Below are 17,702 nucleotides of genomic sequence, written 5' to 3' on the forward strand. Positions count from 1 at the left end.
GGGTTAGGACCCATAATCTTGGCTCCAGAGTTCAAGTTCATAGCCCATTGCTAAGCTACTTCTTAAGTTCCCCCAAACTTCCCTCCCTCTCTCATTCCTATGGTCCTGGTAAGGGATTTTTAAAAATATCTAAATGGTGTCCCTTGTATTGAGAATTAATGCTCCTTCCCCTTAGTCTGTCCTTAGCTGCATGCCATAAATACCATCTGGAAGTCACTAAAGTCCTCTGAAGTACAGTGAAAGTCACCAGGAGCAGATAAGCCACCAGTCTCTGGGCAGCAAACCCCTCTCACCAGGGGACAATGGCATCAAACACAAGGGTCCCAGAGGCCTGACCTCTTGTGAATCTGTGTCTGTGTCAGGTGCTCCCGCAGGGACAAGTGCCAGCGGGCCTGGGAACCAAATCGATTTGCTGCCAGCATCAGCCGGTGCATGAGCCTCGCAGTACATCCAAGTAGCATCTCCGTGTCTGAGCACAGCCGGCTGGTAGGTATCTTAGCAGGGAGGCAGAGGGAGGAAGGGTGGGGGGCACGCATCTTTGTGGGTGGGCTCCTTTAAGGCTTGCACAAGTATCTGAATATCGATCCCACCTGAAATGTCTGAGAAAAAACTTTTCAGAAAACCTAGGGGTAACTCTTATTGTAAAGGGTCATCTTCCCTGAAAATTTATTGCCCATTGATCTCTTTTGTAAATCTAAATTTTGCGTGTAGTGGCAAACGTCTGTGACAATACCAATCCAATACCAAAGGGCACATTCTTTAGTGTGGGCTGTGTTGACAGTATTTCACTCTCTCAAGAAATCTGCAAGTTGCCTTTGTGTTGAGGGGTGTGAGGGTGGTGATAAGACAGAGACCAAGACTCAATGTGAAGTCAGTGTGTGCTTAAAGAGAGTATTCAAAAGAATAGAAGAGCCCTGAACCACCTGCCAAGTTACAACCCAAAATAGTTCATGTCCTCAAGCCTTGACTGCTTTTTCATCCTGCAGATCTTTATGAGCATTCACGAATGTTAATTAGTTAATGAGCCTTCCAAGATTTGGATTCATTCATCCCTACCAGGAGGTGTAGGCTCCAAGGGAGCTAAGAGAACCAGCAGAGGGGTTTGTACCTAAGTCTCTTGCCCCATGGAAATGAAACTGGGGCAGAGATTCACTGGCCCACAGACACATGGCAAGGCCAGGGGACAGCCATAGTGACTAGAGAAGCGGCTGCCAGGTGTTAGTAGGGAGACCAAGGGAAGCTGGCCTGTCCTGTGGCCCTCCACTTGAAGGCAGCCCCACAGGGGTATTTTCACCATGAACCCTGGGAGCCAGTGCCACTTCTTACCTATTCAAGCATGGTGAGCACATATACTGTCGCTGAGCACAAACTCATCGAGAAGTGCCCTGAACTGAGAGCAGCATTTTCTCATTTTCTATTAAGAAATTCTTCTGAACATCTATGATATTTTTACCACTAAAAGGAGGGTCCTCAAACTTGACAAGGCTGGAAACCACTGGCTAAATGATTGAAACCCCTAGGTCCCAGACACCATGAAGCTGTTGGTGGCCTCCCTTCTGGGGTCCTCTGAGCTCCTTGTGAACTTCCTGCCCCACTCCAGGACCTACCAAAGAGCAGAGGGCTGGGAAGGAACAGAGGAGCAGAAACTCTAGGAATCCCACAGCCTGATAAGCAGCCTTTGAATGAGTAAGAGCCAGGTTGGAGAGCGGCTGTAACCCCCCAGTTAGTGCACTCCTAGCAGACCACGAGACTGGCCGTACCTACTCTACCAGGGGCCCAGATTAAGGCCTGGTAGATGAAGACTTCAGCTCAGGACACGCTTCCAAGGTCCCATGGAGTCTTGCAATTAATTTCCTTGTCCAATTGATCAGGGTCTGGGATGGATTTTGGTGCCTTTCCCTCTAATGGCCCTAAACCCCTGTGTTTTCTGATGCTCGATAAGATTGAAAAAAATCAATTAATAATAATATTAATAAAGATCCTACACACCAATGAGCAATTCATTTCTGTAATTGTTCTGTGACAGACCTGGAAGGTCACCTAGACCAATGCCCTTCTTTTAGAGATGAGGTAAGGGGAGCAATAGGTCCCTGCAGGGCTGAGCTTGCAGCCCGTCTTCTGAGCTCTTTGTTCCTCCCACAGCTCAGCCTGGTTGTGAGTGATGCTCCTGATCTCTCCGCTGGTATCGCCTGTGCCTTTGGGAACCTGACGGAGGTAGAGGGGCAGGTGTCCGGGAGCCAGGTCATCTGTGTCTCCCCTGGGCCCAAAGATGTCCCTGTCATCCCTGTGGATCAAGGTAAGAAGTGTCTGTTGGGAGAGCTACATGTGTGTGTGTGTGTTGGGGGGGCTGTTCTATTCTACCATGGCGGAGATGAGGGTCACAAGTCGTGGTCTGACTGAGTCTTCAAATACCAGATGCTAATATTGTCTTATTCAACTTGTTTGAATTTGAAAGCAAACTGTCATGTCCCCAAGCAAAATTCAGGAAGATAGAAAATGCTTGCTCCCACATGGATTAACTCTGTGCACAGTCTGCAGACTGCCTGTCCCTTTTGGGAATGGGGGTGGCTTCAGTCAATGGTTTTTAGTGGGTTATCTCTATAGAACTGGACGCTTGAGGGGTTCTGGCCTAATATTTCTAAAATTACTTCAGTAACTGAACATGCTTAACCAAGGCAAGGGGCTCTGTGAACTCTGCTACTCCCCTCCTGGGTCTGGGTCTGAGGAATGGACTGGTAACTAGCCAAAGGGATTCTCTCAGGAGAAGGTACAGGCAGGTTCATTCCGTCTACCATCTGCACTCTCAGAAAGCCCTTGGAGGGCTGAACAATTTGCTCTCTCTCTCAGGCTGTCCATCAGGTCCCCAGGTTTTCACTACACCCCATTCTTTTCTTTTTCCCCAGACTGGTTTGGGCTGGAGCTACAGCTGAGGTCCAAGGAGACGGGGAAGATATTTGTCAGCACCGAGTTCAAGTTTTACAACTGCAGCGCCCACCAACTGTAAGCACTTCTCAGGAGGAGTCTGGCCTTTGGTCTAGATATGGGTATGGGGTTTCCCTTCCTTGGTTCTAAGCTCCTGTAGGACAGGAATTGTATAGTAGTCACTTCACAGCATCCCTCGGGGGTCTGGAATATGGCTTGGACAGAGGATGCTGTCTGGTGACACTCCACCATCCCTGATCTCAATCCGTGTTCCTTGGCCCCCATCCCAGCATACTCTCCCCCATACCACCCTCAAGTTAAAAAGTTAAAAATGGTAAAAAGAGAGCCTTGACCCAAGAACCTTAAGAAAAGGTCCTTTCTTGAAGCCAACTGCATTGGTTTCCTAAATAGAGATTGACAGTGAATGGAGTTTGGACATGTCCCCCAAAAGCAAATGAAGAGGGACTCAGAGCAAGGGGACTCAGCTCTGCACTCAGGCACCCACAAAGGAGGTCAGGGCAAGGGGGAAGCAGCCTCTCTCAGCACACAGAGGAAGGAGCTGGACTAGGTAGGAACAGTGGAGGCTTTAAGCCCACCATGTCCCAAACTCATCCTTTAACTTAAAAAAAAAAAAAAAAAAAGGCGGGGAAGCCAGACAGACCAAAACACCAATCTCCAGAGCCTCAACAGCCTGACCTCACCAGCCCCCTCCAGCAGCTGAATGCCTACCAACTGGTGCCTTCCAGCTAGGAGATCCCACAACTGTTTAGGCAGCTGGGAGTATTGCACAAGAAAAAGCAAGGTCACGAGTGCAGGAGAGAGAGAGACCTACGCTTGGTTTCTTCTGATTTTCTCTGGAAGAAGAACCAAAGCACAGAAGATTCCCACATAAGCTGGACATTTTGAGACTATTTAGTTTAGAGAAAGGGAACTACATGTGGTTCTATAATAGGGCCACATGATTGTCGATTGTCATAAGACTAATAACAAGGGGAAAGATGTGAAGCCCATCAACATGCCAAAGGCACTAGTAATTGGAAGTTTTTATGGAGTTATTCCTCCCATTTTCTAGAATAGGAACCACTGAGATCTATATAATAGACATAATTCCAGGGTCACTGAGTCCGTAGGATTCAAGTTGTGGGCACAAAGGGCTCAGCAATCAAGGTGGGGAAAGGATCTGTTTGCAGATAAGCCTTAAAAGAATCTTTAGCCATAAAATAGATAAATGAGCTAGTCCTCCCTCGTCTCCCCTTTTCTGATCTTGATTTTCATGATTAGAATAATTTTCTAGAGTCCTAGCATCTTTTCAGTAGTCAGGAAAGGAGACATATCTGAACCCCATTGGGATGACTCAATAGATAACCCTGAAAAAGAAAGAACAAGAGGTAAAAATGGCAGGCAGGAACCAGGGTAGGGCAGACAGTGGTGCAAGCTAAAATTAGGACCCAAGAGCCCGCTAACCACTGCATTCCAACCCCATCTAAGTCCGCCTTGGAGATGCAAGCATCATGGAGAGAGAACCTCTCAACTTCCTTCACAAACAACACAGTGGTAACAGAATCCATTGTTTGTGAGAGCACCCTCATCTCCATGGCAATCTAGTGTGATGTCACCACTTTCAATGATGGATTGCTATGGCAACAAAGATGCTGTCACAGGCAGCAAATTTTAGCAGGGGAAAAAAAAACAGATCTTCTTGACAGCAAAGATTTTATTGCCAAATATTATCTATCTTGCCCCACTCTACCTCTGTCATTCACAGGTCAAAGTCACAGAATCAAATTTACTTCTTTCCTTTTAATATGGTAAACTGAGGCCCACAGAGAATACAATGATGGTCACACTATTAGCCAGTGGAAGATCCAGGTCTACAGTCCAAATAGATACCATCATCCTTTGGTCCTTGGTCTGTTTTCGTTATTTACTTGCTGAATCGCAAGATATTATCAAAAACCAATCAATCAGGGAGTACACAAAATAGCATTGGCCTAAGCTCAGAAACTAAATAACTTTGGACATAAACATAAAAGAATAAAAATAATCAGCATGGGGAAGATGAAGTTAGATAAGCGAATGCCCCTAACACACTGGAGCCTATTAACCCACGACCTCTCAATGGATGCCCAATCACCCAGTTGTACCCAGACTCCCACCAGGTGGCGCCAGATTGCAGACTTGGTCCTGTCCAAGCCAGATTAGTCTAGTTATGAAAAACAAGAGTAGGAGAGCTTGGAAGACCATCCCCCTCTAGAAAACGCATGTCTATTATAATGGTCTGATCACACAAACAGAGACAAAGTAATATACACAGCCTCCAGATGAAATCAGGGGGAAATAAATGCTCACTCTGGCAAGAAAGGTGTGTGTCATGCACCTATTCTGATGCTTCCTCCCTGGATTATTAGGAGTATGAGACAAATTTACCATTTAATCCTGTTAACTCCCCCGAGCCCTGTAACAGAGGTGCTATGAACCAATTGTTGATTCTCAAATGTTATTTAAGAGGTTGAAATAACAGGTGATTTAAGCACTTGAAAATAACATATTTAGCATCGTACTTTTCAAAACCATTTTCTGTACATTATCTTATTTGATTACCAAACAGCCCTGTGGAGTAGATGGGAATGTTTTGTTACAGATAGATAAAGGAACTCCAATTCAGAAAGTTAAGTGACTTACTTAGGGTGACCCCAGTGGCAACAGCAGAAGCAAAACTATAATCAGACCTGTCCAATTTCTACCTCTATGCTCTTTTTACTCAGTCTTACAAACAATGGTATCTTGGTAAAGGTTTAACTACCAGCAATCATGGGACAAAAAAAAAAAAAGAAAGAAAAACTAGTTTGGTAACATTTACTCTTTTTTGGGGGGTGTACCAGAGATTGAACCGAGGGGAACTTACCCACTGAACCACATCCCCAGGTTTAGCAATATATGAAAATGTACACTGTCACCTATAAATATTTGTAGCTCTCACATGCGCTCCGGGGAAGGTACAGCCCACTGCTGAATTCTAAGTGCATTATTTCTACTCCAGTCCTGGTTTCTTTCTGGTCTCATGAACATCCTGGCTCAAGAATCCGTAGTTCTCGGTACTAGAGGACGCTCCAGTTATCTGCCCTCCTGAGAGTAAAACTAGAATTGAAATATAAGATAACAGACTTCTATCATGACCTGTGGCTCCCTGGCTTGTCCTCTTGTCTCCATCCTTGCAGGTGCCTGTCCTGTGTCAACAGCGCCTTCCGCTGCCATTGGTGCAAGTACCGCAACCTCTGCACTCATGACCCCACGACCTGCTCCTTCCAAGAGGGCCGGATCAACATTTCAGAGGTAAAAAGGCTCACCCTGGCATGGCGATGTGCCAAAGAATCTGAATAGCCCCTTCCTTTTCAGATGGTCAATCCGATGGCTTGATCATCTCTTGTGCTGGCCCAATTTGGTCCTTTGATTAGATGTGGTCCTTCTGCATGCTTAAAAGCCATGTTGTTATAAAGCTCGAGAAACTGTCAGCAAATGACCCCAGAGGCAAAGGCCATAACAAGAGGATTCCTCAAACTCTGCATTCAGGGGTTGAGTTTAGAAGCTTAGAGGAAACATATCCAACCCAACAGACTCTGTGATCTGGAAGAGGGTAGTGAATGGCATGTATTCTTTGAGTCTGGCCATTTGCTTGGCTGTAGACATAACTGAGTTCAATAGAACATTCACTCTCAACCATTCTTTCATGCCAACTTCTCATCCAACTCTCAAATTCAATGATTCTTTGATGTGTGTCTGGGTGGGTGGGTGGCCTTATAGAAAGAGAAGAAAATTCAACTGGTGAAAGAACCAGGCATTGCTAAAAGTCCAATCTCATTATGTAGCTGAAGCTCCATCTCTAAAGGCTGATCCATCTCTCTTATCAACACAGTGAAATATCACACTGCTTATCTTCCAGTGACTATTCCATTTCATGATTACTCATTGATGTTGACTCTTTCTTATATGTCCCCAGCATACCTCAGGATGATGAAGGCTACTGGGTCAATTTCCCTTTTTGGTACTTTTAGCCATGGGTGACCAGTTGAGTTTGAAGAACTATAGAGACCTTATGTATTCATATATATGCCCAAGTGCATATACACAAGTTTCTCTCTTGTTCTACCATTTAGAATTCCGCAACTATTTATAGGTGACAGTGTACATTTTCATCTATTACTGAACCTTTCTGCACAGATATTTTTCTCCAGTAGACTACAGTCTCCTTAAAGGCAAGGATCACAGCTTATCTTTATATCCTTAGTATCTTCTTAAGTGAATATGAGTAGAATGAGTGTGTGGAACACATGGATAAACTAGTCACTTCTGTACCCAAGTCCCATTGATGAACATTGGGTCTGCTTGTCTAAGACTTCCAGAAACGGGGTCTCTTGTATCTCCTCATCTCAACAGCTGTGCCGGTAGCTTTCATGAGTAAACATAAGAAAGTAGACCTTGAAAGGTTTCTGAGACACGCACCCATGGCCTTGAGCTCTTTTTAGTTTCTGAAACAACATGTGTTATATTCAGTCAGGAAAAAAATGGAATTTGTCTATCTTAAAAGGGACAGACATAGATGGTCCCTAATGGGAACATTGAAGGCAGACCCGTCCACAGTTGCCTCCAAAGGATAGAATCAGGCACGTAGTTACCCTGGGAATGATCCAAAAAGGATTTCCCTTGCCAGTTGGTGTGCTGGGATGCAGCTGGCCTGAAATCACGACACTGGTCTTAGTGAACACTGGAAATTAATCACAGCCCTGGAACTTTGCAGAGGTCTGAACCAGCCTTCTTACTCAGAGAAAAGGGCCTGAGAGCTGAAGGTATGGGGTGGTGGGTGCAGCTAGGGAGCCCATAGAAGAATAACTGAAGAAAACAAGTTGCAGAGGGCCTGGTCAGAGGTGCAGGTTGGGCAGTAGAAGATGGGAGGTCATTGGTCTTAGAAACTGGCCTTTGGCCACTCAAAACTTCTAAGTTACTTAATTAAATAGGAGGAGGAGGAACTCAGAACCCAGAAAGAGGGTGAAGGAGAGATTTAGACAAGAAGGAGCAGCTGCCCCACTTTCTACTGGGGCCGCCCCCTCAGGCAGAAAGAAACCCAAAGCCAAGCCTGATCTCGACCTGCAGCTGGAGTGAGGGCAGGCAGGGTGTCACATGGAGCAAGACAAATAAACTCAGCCGGGATGTACGTAGAGGCCCGAGGGCTGAGCCCCAGAAGGCTAATTGGAAGCAGGCCGGGCCTCCTTCACACTGTGTAGAAGCCACTGAAACACAGCTCCCTGTCAGCCACAGATGAGAGGCCTGGACATTCCAGAGAGCGGGTTGGAAAAAAGCTGTTGCCTCTCTGCAACTCGGTATTAAGTTAATACTAAAAGAACCCTGAGGCCCAATCCAGAGACTTCCTATCTCCTTTCAGCCTCAAGAAGAGCCATACCCTTGCCTCCCCCCCATCAGCCTGAGCGGGGCTGGGTGGTCGCCTGCTCTCTTAGCCTCAGGTTTGTGGCCCCAGGCAGGCCCAGGGAGTAACTCTCTGGAGGGCTGTGATGAAAACCCAGACTCTATCCAGCTCCCAAATAGGGTGCAGCTAGCCTGCAAGGTTACAGGGTCACTTCCTTGGCTTCTGAAAATACTACTTTAGCTCTCAGCCACAACCTATCACACCCCCCTGCCCAGAAAATAGCTCTGAGGCCCTGCTCTATTCGAACCAAAGTTCCATTTTAGGGGACCCCTATTCCTGAAAATTTGAAGAACAGCAAAAACACCCATGGCCAGCTTGGGTAAGGTTTTCCTGGCTCTATGAGGAGTGCCATCTGTGTGTTTATGTTGTTTTGAGACTGGAAATCTCTTAGGTGTCTTTTTGGGGTTCCTAGAATATCTCTTTTATCCTTCTAGTAAGCCCCTGACCTAAACTTTGAATCAAAATTTTATGTCTGTCGACTTCCTAGAGATAATATATAACTGATTGGCTTCATTGAGTAATGTAGCAACTTTAATGCATCTCACATTTATAGTTTTTGCACATGTGGCCGAAGTTCTCAATGTGTGCCAACCAGGGTGTGCTCCGTCAACATCACCCACAAATGTGTAAGAAATTCAAATTCTTGGACCCCATCCCAAATGAGGCTAAAGATTGAGAACCCCTGACATACGGTGTTTCAGTTGATTCTGAAACAACCCTGCAGATTCACATAATTCATATTTGACATCTGTAGTAACCAAGATGCCAAAAATTTAGTGATTTTTGCCCAAGGCTACGGAGAACTCAGGCATCCAAAAAAGTAGCACAGTTTGTTTTCTGCAGAAAATCAGGCTTGAGTGTGTTGGTCTCCATGGCCACAGCTACCCTTGCAGGTGTGACTTCAATCTGGCCCTTGCTGTTGGTCATGAGGGTTCAGAGAGTATGGCTGGACCTGCACAAATCCATCTCTACAGATGGAGAAATTTCCCATGAAGATGGGTTGGCCATGCCACTTTCAGATAAAAGGACAGCCAGCATATGAGGTGGGTTTGCCCACATCTTTCCAGAGGACTGCTGGGCCAACTCCATGCTTAAGCCTGATGATGAAGAACAGCTGTGCTGTAGAGTCTACAGTTCAAAAAGGAAAGTTTTAGAAGTTGACATCTATTGAGTGCTTATTATATATGCAGCACTATATATAGATAGATACACACACACACACACACACACACACACACACATATATATATATATACATATATAAATCTTATTTAATCTTGACTACTGTATGGTGGAGATTCTATTACAGATAAACTGAAACTTAGATAAGTACAATAATTTTCCTATTATCATCAAATAAATGCAGACATAAGGATTCCAATGTCCATGCTGGCCTTGAATAAGTTGATGTCCTCAGATTCTGCGTATATATACACACATACATACACACACACACACACACACAGAGAGAGAGAGAGAGAGAGAGAGAGAGAGAGAGAGAGATTTGCAGTAATAATATTTAACAATGAGTGTTCATCCAGCTCATTACCACTTACCCCATACTTTCATATCCCTCTTTCATGTAATCTAGGATTGTCAGGTATTATTGGCACTATTTTAGATTTGAGGAAACTGAATTTCAATTGAACCATCCCTTGAGCCCTTTTAAGGTAACAAACCAGACTTTACTAGCACTCAGAGACCAGCAGATTTCTGATGGGGCTCCCAAATCTCTACCTCCCTGGGCCGGATCAGACTATGACAGGGTGTTAGCAAGCGGGAGTGCACAGGAGTATGTATGGCTTTCAGCTTTGAAAGCTCATCTTCCTCCATGGCTAAACCAGGCCTAGTGAGATGTAGATACATAAATATCTTCTTTACGTCCCGTCCCAGGGGAAAGATAGAACCAAATAAATCCGATTAGCTTCCCAGGATGCCGGCTGCTCTCTCTCTTTGAAGTCCAGTGGGTGAAGATAATGCCATTTCCACATGGGAGAAGTTGTTTCGAAAGGCTAACGGGTCCCCAGCACGGGAACCTGGTAGAGCACAACCAGACAGAAGAGGCAACAGGGCCCCAAGACTCCCAGGGCTCTACGCCAGGCCCTGGCCCTCCTGCCCTCCCTACAGTTGTATTTCCTCTTCCCTGTCCCCAACCCCCTGCTGCCCAGCTCTAGGATCATCCCAAACAGGACGTCTGTTCATTTTGACTTAAACTAAGCTGGCTGTCTTGAGGAGGCGACTCGGCTCCAGCTGGCCTGCAGACAGAGGAGGAATAGGATGACCTGAAGATGTCACCCAGAAGACTGTGAGGAGTGGCAGGAGCAATCAGTATTTTAAGAATATTCATAACAGTCTTAAAATTCTGCAGAAAAAGCATTTATGATTATTTGCCTTTTTGTCCTTAAGATAAAAACTCTGTGTGTGTGTGTGTGTGTGTGTGTGTGTGTGTGTGAGAGAGAGAGAGAGAGAGAGAGAGAGAGAGAGAGAGGTGTGTGTGTGCACACACACACACAGAAGCAAATGGTTTGGAAGTGGCTTTATTATATCCATCATTTTCCTCAAACTCCAGATGTATTGAAGTTCCAGCAACTTGACAACTTTCCAAGGTGCAGGCCCTCCTGCACCTGCCTGCAGCCTCAGTACTGCCATTGCCACCCAAGTCACACTGTCAGTTCATTGAGTCTCCCCAGAACCATCCACAACCCAGAAGGTCTGAATCTCATCTGTTGTCCAAGATGTAGAGAGTGTACTTGGGACTCCAATCACTTCTTTCCTTTGCTCTAGAGAAGGGATAGAATCATCCTATTCCATTTAACCTAAGAGCAAGAGTCAAATAAACAAAGCTATGGCTTTTTTTTTAACCTATGGGGTGGGGGGCAATCCTGTAGCAGATTTGGACATTTGGGAAGACCCTAATCATTATTCCTAAGTCTAGTTGCAAAAGGCCTAAAGCCACAGGTTGTGGGAGGGTGTCTAAAATTCTAGAATTTCTTTTTAAAAGACTCAGAATAGTACTCATAAATTCTACTCATGCTTCTCCAGCTGGACTTAGCCCAGACAAAAAGGTGTGTGTGTGTGTGTGTGTGTGTGTGTGTGTGTGTGTGTGTGTGAGAGAGAGAGAGAGAGAGAGAGAGAGAGAGAGAGAGAGAGAGAGAAAGAGAGAGAGACAATCATCCATGGGGGATTGGTTCCAGGACCTTTGTCAATACAAAAATGCCAAAGGCTTGAGTCCTTTACATGGTACTTGAATGTAACCTATGAACATCCTCTCAAATACTTTAAATCATCTCTACGTTCTTTATAATAACCAATACAATGCAAGTCTGTGTGAATAGTGGTTATACTGTATTGTTTAGGGAATGGTGACAAGAAAAAGGTCTGTACATATTTAGTACAGATGTGATTTCTTTTCAAATATTTTTGATCCTCAATTGGCAGAATCCATGGACTCTAGGGCCCATTGTGGGTTTTTGATTTGTTTTGTTTTTTCTTGTGTGTGTGTGTGTGTGTGTGTGTGAGAGAGAGAGAGAGAGAGAGAGAGAGAGAGAGAGAGAGAGAGAGAGAGAAGAGAGAGAGAGAGATCAGAGTTAAAAGGATTCTACAATATTGTTTACTTACTGGAGACATCACAGCTCCAAAAGTACATCTTTAGGACCCTGCTACTGAAATTTGAATTTGTTCTCTGAGCTCATTAGAGATGAGAAAAAAACTGCTCATCTTTTACAGTATACCAACAGGTTCAGAATCTGAAAATCTATTCTCTCTCTCTCTCTCTCTCTCTCTCTCTCCACACACACACACACACACACACACACACACACACACACAGCATTATACCTCAGCTTTATTTCTATCCTAAATTAAGAGTCTAACTTATTAAATTTGATGTTGATTTTTAGCCACTAACAGGACATGGCATCTCCTTTTCCTTGAGATGCCTGGGCTTCCCTAAAGAGGTATTCTTTTTTTTTTTTCCCTTGGCTATAAATATATGAAAGACTCTGTCAAGAGTGCCCGCAGGGAATGAAAGTAAAAGTGCTGTAAAGAGCAAGTTTATGAGTTGGCAGCCTGAGTGACTGGCTCCTGAACGGGCCCATCTGTTCTGGCACTGCCGTGTGATCCTGTCCCTCGTGGAGACTCTGCCTGCCTGGAGTCCTCACGTGTGGTTGGCTGACAGGCAAGGGATGGCACCAGTGATCCTGGAGGTCCATCCAAGCCCTCCTAGGCAGATTCCCATGGGAAATTTCCCCTGGATCCAGTTCTTCGTGGTTCCTCGAGATGCCTTAGTAGATTCAGACGTGCTGGTTAGATCATCGAAGACTCCAGAAACCAGGGCAGTTTCCAACCCCAGTTCTTGGGAATCAAACTTCTCTTCAAGTGTCTTAATGTCTAGAAAGAAGAGTTTTACCCTCATCTCCAACAAATGTGAAAAGTTGGAACTATAAAGAAACTTCAAGATCTTTTTATCCGTTGCTTTATTTTCTTCTTTATATTCACACACCCACAAACAGTGACCAGTGTCTATTACACTTCAGGCACTGAAATGAAGAAATGGGTATGTGGGCTGGAATATACCACCACCTAATCCTCAAGAAATTCACAGCCCAGTAAGTGAGTGTTAGAGTTTGGGAGAGAGAAAAGCATGTTCAAAAAAGTCCAGGAGAAAAAAAAAATCCAGCAAGGGAGATGGCACATCAGAACTAGCTGTTCATTTTGTATGGTCAGAATATGGCATGCAAGATTGTGGGGTTAAGAGGCCAACAGGCATGTCACGCCTGCAACTGGGATCTACAGAAAAGAAGTGACTGCCTAAATCTGCCCCATAAGTAACAGGCTGACCAGCGAGGCTGTGCCATTGCTTAACGTTACCTGAGTTATATTAGGCTTCTTATTGAGGCTCACCTCTGTCATCCCAAAAGGGACAATCTCTTATCTCTCTTACTATTTCAGACTGTCCACACCTTGCAGGAAATCTAGCAATCTTGATTCTGGGTCATTTAGTACCAGTAGCACCTCCTCTGCAGGGCTTATAGTATTGGGACCCCCCCATAACATTCTCAAAAGCTCTCCCCAGGTACAAACATCCAAGGGAAGTGGAGCCTCCTGCAAGAATTCCTCCAGTTGAACCCTGGAGATAGGAAATGATTCTTCATGGAGAAGGTTTCTACATCCTCATTGCCAGGGGCTACTGGGCTCAGATCTTTCCTGGGGTGGGGGGAAGGAGGAGATCAGAGCTGTTAGGCGATGACATTTGACCTCTGAGAGAGCAAAGCAGCATCCAGACTTAGAACTGAAGAAAATCAATCTCTTTCTCACCTTCTCTCTCATGGTCCTTCCCACAGCCCCTCCCTACCATGACTTTCTTGTCTGGGTTTTGTTTTCTAAAGGAACATGGCATTCATGCAGGGCTTGGTAATGAAATAAGATAAAAAGCCAGAGCAAGTATTTAGAGCATTGCTGGGAGAGCCTGATCCACCTCCTGGAAAGCCCAGCTCAGCTGGAGCTGAGAAGCTGAAGCTGCTGATAACAGGATGCCCCGGGCATTGACCATGTGAGGGGCAGAGGAGCCAGAGCTGGGGAACCAGATGAAACCAGAGGTGGGGTGCCGGAGTTGGGGACAGGGACACGTAGAGGCTCTTTCATCCAGCTTCTCTGGAGATAAAATCCACAGCTTGCCGTACTGGTGCTTGCAAATTAATTCCTGAATTGTAACACACACATCAGACCCAGGACAGTTTGTGGGATGGTGATGACAATATCAAAGCCCGGGAGCTAGGAGAGATCTCATTTTCCCTGCTGACTCGCACACCTCTTAAGTGAGGTAATGTCCTTCTCGTGGGGAGCCCACCTGGATTCACCAGGTTCTCAGCCTCCAGGTTCTGACCTTGTCTTTCCTTAGGTGAGTAAGAAAGCATGAGCTGAGGACAAATGGAACCCCCTTTTCTTGCTCTTTCAGGACTGTCCCCAGCTGGTGCCCACGGAGGAGATTCTGATTCCGGTCGGAGAGGTGAAACCCATCACCCTTAAGGCTCGAAACTTGCCCCAGCCTCAGTCGGGCCAGCGAGGCTACGAATGTGTTCTCAACATCCAGGGGGCCATCCACCGGGTCCCTGCCCTGCGCTTCAACAGCTCCAGTGTCCAGTGTCAGAATAGTTCGGTAAGAGGACTCGAGCTGGGGCCCTGCCTGGAGCAGGACTTTCTCTCCCACCTGCGCCAAGCCCTCAGACTGGTGCTCCCAACTTCTAGAACCATCCAGGGTCCCAAGCTGACCCTATGTCCCCGGGGACAGAAGAAGGTGCAGGTACCCTGGACCCTCAGCCAGGGCAGATCAAATGAATGGTGTCAGAGGAAATGAACTGTCCTCATGGGGGACAGAAGCGGGGGATCTCAGTACCCTTTCTGAAGTTTAAAGAGCCTGCCTTTGCCTGTGTGGAAACTCCAACCAGCGTGAAGCAGCTCCACCCCACCCTGTCCCCCACACCTTGCCCACATGCAAAACCAGAGGGCATCACCCCAAAGGTAATAGAAAAGAGGGGAGAGGAAGTGAGTTGGGAGGGGAGAGGAAGGGGGAAGCAGCGCGTTTCAAGATCCGCAAGGGTTAAACCAGCCCCGGATGGCGGACAGAAAGCACCGAGGTGTTTAATTATAATTCTAGCCCAGAGAAGATCTTTTTATCTGCCAACTCCCTGTGTCTGACTGTGGGGGGTCAGCTCGGAGATGGGGACGTGACAAAGGTGTTGAGGGAAGCTAATTCGCCCGGGAGAGATAAAGAGAATCTGGGCCTCTTATCAGGGAGCTGTCAGATTCCGGGGTCACAGGCGCTTGATAGAATTTGTAATCGGTGGAAGGCGGCCAAGCGCAAGGGGAAGGTGGGATGAGAAAGAAATGGAACTCAACAAAGGAGGAAGGCAGCGGGAAGGGCCGGGGGCAAGAGGGCCGACAGGGACGTGCCCTCTAGAGCTAAGTGGCTAGGACTGGGCAGCCCAAGAGGAGATGCCAAAAGGTTTCCTTCAGAGGTGGCGGTGGGAGCTGGGCCACCCAGAGGGGCTGTTTCTGAAGGGTCTCAAAGTCCCTTGTGTGATTAGCAGGAGAGAAAGTGGACTGTTAGCCATAGCTGGATACCTTTCATGGGGGAGCAGAGGAGATCTCTGTCCAGAAAGCTCTGGACACTTCTCCTTAGTGGACCATGGACCAAAGTAAGGCTCATGTATAGAAAGAGAGGACGAGCACAGGCCTGGCCAGCCAGCTGGTCCACAAGTGTCACCACAAGCCCTATTCCAAGCTCCGCCTCTCTGGGGGGTAGTGAGAGGGGATGGCTTTACCTCCAAGAATTCACAGACTTTCTAGAAAGACTAGACTTGTGCGTGAAAAGATGCACAGCAGTTCCTGGAGGAGAGTAGCAATGCCAGGGGACAGGGAGGTTGGGGAGGGGTGGCAGGGATATTGGAGAAGTTGCCGGGGGAAGGTGGACCAGAGCTGGGCTGGGAGAATGATGAGGGTGAGTTTAAAGGATGGAGATTGTGGGGAAAGGATGGCATTTCTTATGAGATAGAAACTCAACCAAGACCCAGAGAGGGGGCTAGGCAGGTGTGTTTGGAGACAGGTGGATCTAAGATTTCTGCAGGAAAGCAGTAGAGAAGAAAATTGGAGAAGTCCATTTGGATCAGCTTATGCAAGGCACCGAATGCCCAGCTGGGAGTTTGGGGTGGGATCCTGGAGGCATTCATGATTGGGGAGTCAGGTAAAGGGCATTTTAGGGCTCCTTAGAGCAGGATGAAGGGTAGCTCTGAGCCTCTGGCTCCTCATGACAGACAGCCTCTTGAGCCATGTGCCTCTGCCCCCTCCCCCCAGTACCAGTATGATGGGATGGACATCAGCAACCTGGCCGTGGACTTCGCCGTCGTGTGGAATGGCAATTTCATCATTGACAACCCTCAGGACTTGAAAGGTAAGCAGCTACTTCCGGGTAGAGGTTTGATCTTTTCACGACCCCGGGAAAGACTGGGGCTGGAGGAATCAGAGCCAGCAGGCTGCTGTGCCTTGAATAATACACTCCCTCTGTCAGCGGAACTCTTCAGAGGATCCTAAAGCAACATTTGGAGCCATCAAAGGAGTCCTGTTGGGAGCCCTGTTTTATTACAACCAGAGCATTCGTCGGGCGGCTGCCAACTCATCCACGCTATTCTTTGGCTCCCGGTGGCTTTGAAGTGTCTGTGGAACCTGACCTAGGAGAACAGCAGGCAGGAACGTCCCGCCAGTTTCCCTGGAAATGGAGATATTGTTTCCACTCAGCTCTCGTTTCTCTGTCCTTGGCCCTGGTTACGGTCACTGCACAAAGAAGGTTTTTAAGGCTGCACTCCTGGTCCTGAGGCAGATGGGAGGGACCAGCATGTGTAGCCAGGCCCACATCTGGACCAAAGAAGCTCAGGAAGGGGACTGGACTGGAGCAGGAGGGGGTACCGCACGAGGGCCACCTTCATTTACCAACCTACAAACATATGTTGAGCTTTTTCCGTGGGCCAAGAGTGGCCCCTCCTTTAATGTGACAGATACCAAATTCTAGCTGCGTTGTCAAGGATGGTAAAAGTCTCTCCAGTTTGCTGAGCATTCAGTGGAAAAATCATTATTAAGTGATTTGTTTGTCATTATTTCTCTTAATCATCACAACTCCAAAAGGCATGTACTATTTTTGTTCCCATTTTGTAGATGAGGAAAGTGAGATCCAAACAGGTGAAGAAAAGGGCCAAGTTAGATAGCAAGAGCCAGGATCTGTACCAAGCCAGTTTAATTTCAGAACTCACGCACAAGCTACCCACATCGCAGTGAAGACCGGCTGCTCGGCTGTCTGTGGGATTTGAACCCCTTTCCCCACCACGAGAAATGTATCTTACTTCAGTTCAAGCAGTTGAAGCTGTCACAGGCTCTGTTTTCATCTGAGAGTCACCCCCTGGGAAGGAACCTGAGGACACAGTAGAGTGTGGTCTATAAGTATTTCAGCATCTGGGGATTTGCCTCTTTGCTGCCTTTAAAATAAATGTTCCTTGGACTGCGAGAGAGCAACTTGATTCTGGGAGAATTTTTTATACTATTTTTCCTCATTCCCAGGCCAAAATTTTCTCACCACTAAGAGATAGGAGACTCTTTCTTTACTGAGGAGCTAGGCCTAGATCCCAGAGATTGCTTTTGTACCTGGAACCCTGGGTGTCAGGGTGACTGTACACCCAGGTGTTGGGGGGATAAGGCCACAGTGTCTAAGGACTAAGGTTCTAGAATCCAACAAACCAAGGTTCAACTGCTGGCA

At 46.6% G+C, this 17,702-nt stretch overlaps 1 protein-coding gene across 1 annotated transcript in view; it reads left to right on the forward strand.

The window, feature by feature from the left end:
• The window catches only part of Plxna2 (plexin A2), a 203,092-nt gene that overhangs the window by 134,419 nt on the left and 50,971 nt on the right, over window positions 1–17,702 (forward strand). The window contains exons 6-11 of the mRNA XM_026387404.2: window positions 363–486; window positions 2,143–2,296; window positions 2,904–3,000; window positions 6,141–6,255; window positions 14,358–14,558; window positions 16,253–16,349. Coding sequence (XP_026243189.1) covers window positions 363–486; window positions 2,143–2,296; window positions 2,904–3,000; window positions 6,141–6,255; window positions 14,358–14,558; window positions 16,253–16,349 — 788 coding nt within the window. The remainder of the gene's footprint in view (window positions 1–362; window positions 487–2,142; window positions 2,297–2,903; window positions 3,001–6,140; window positions 6,256–14,357; window positions 14,559–16,252; window positions 16,350–17,702) is intronic.

The sequence above is a fragment of the Urocitellus parryii genome, chromosome 9, assembly GCF_045843805.1.
Source record: "Urocitellus parryii isolate mUroPar1 chromosome 9, mUroPar1.hap1, whole genome shotgun sequence".
NCBI classification, from domain to species: domain Eukaryota; kingdom Metazoa; phylum Chordata; class Mammalia; order Rodentia; family Sciuridae; genus Urocitellus; species Urocitellus parryii.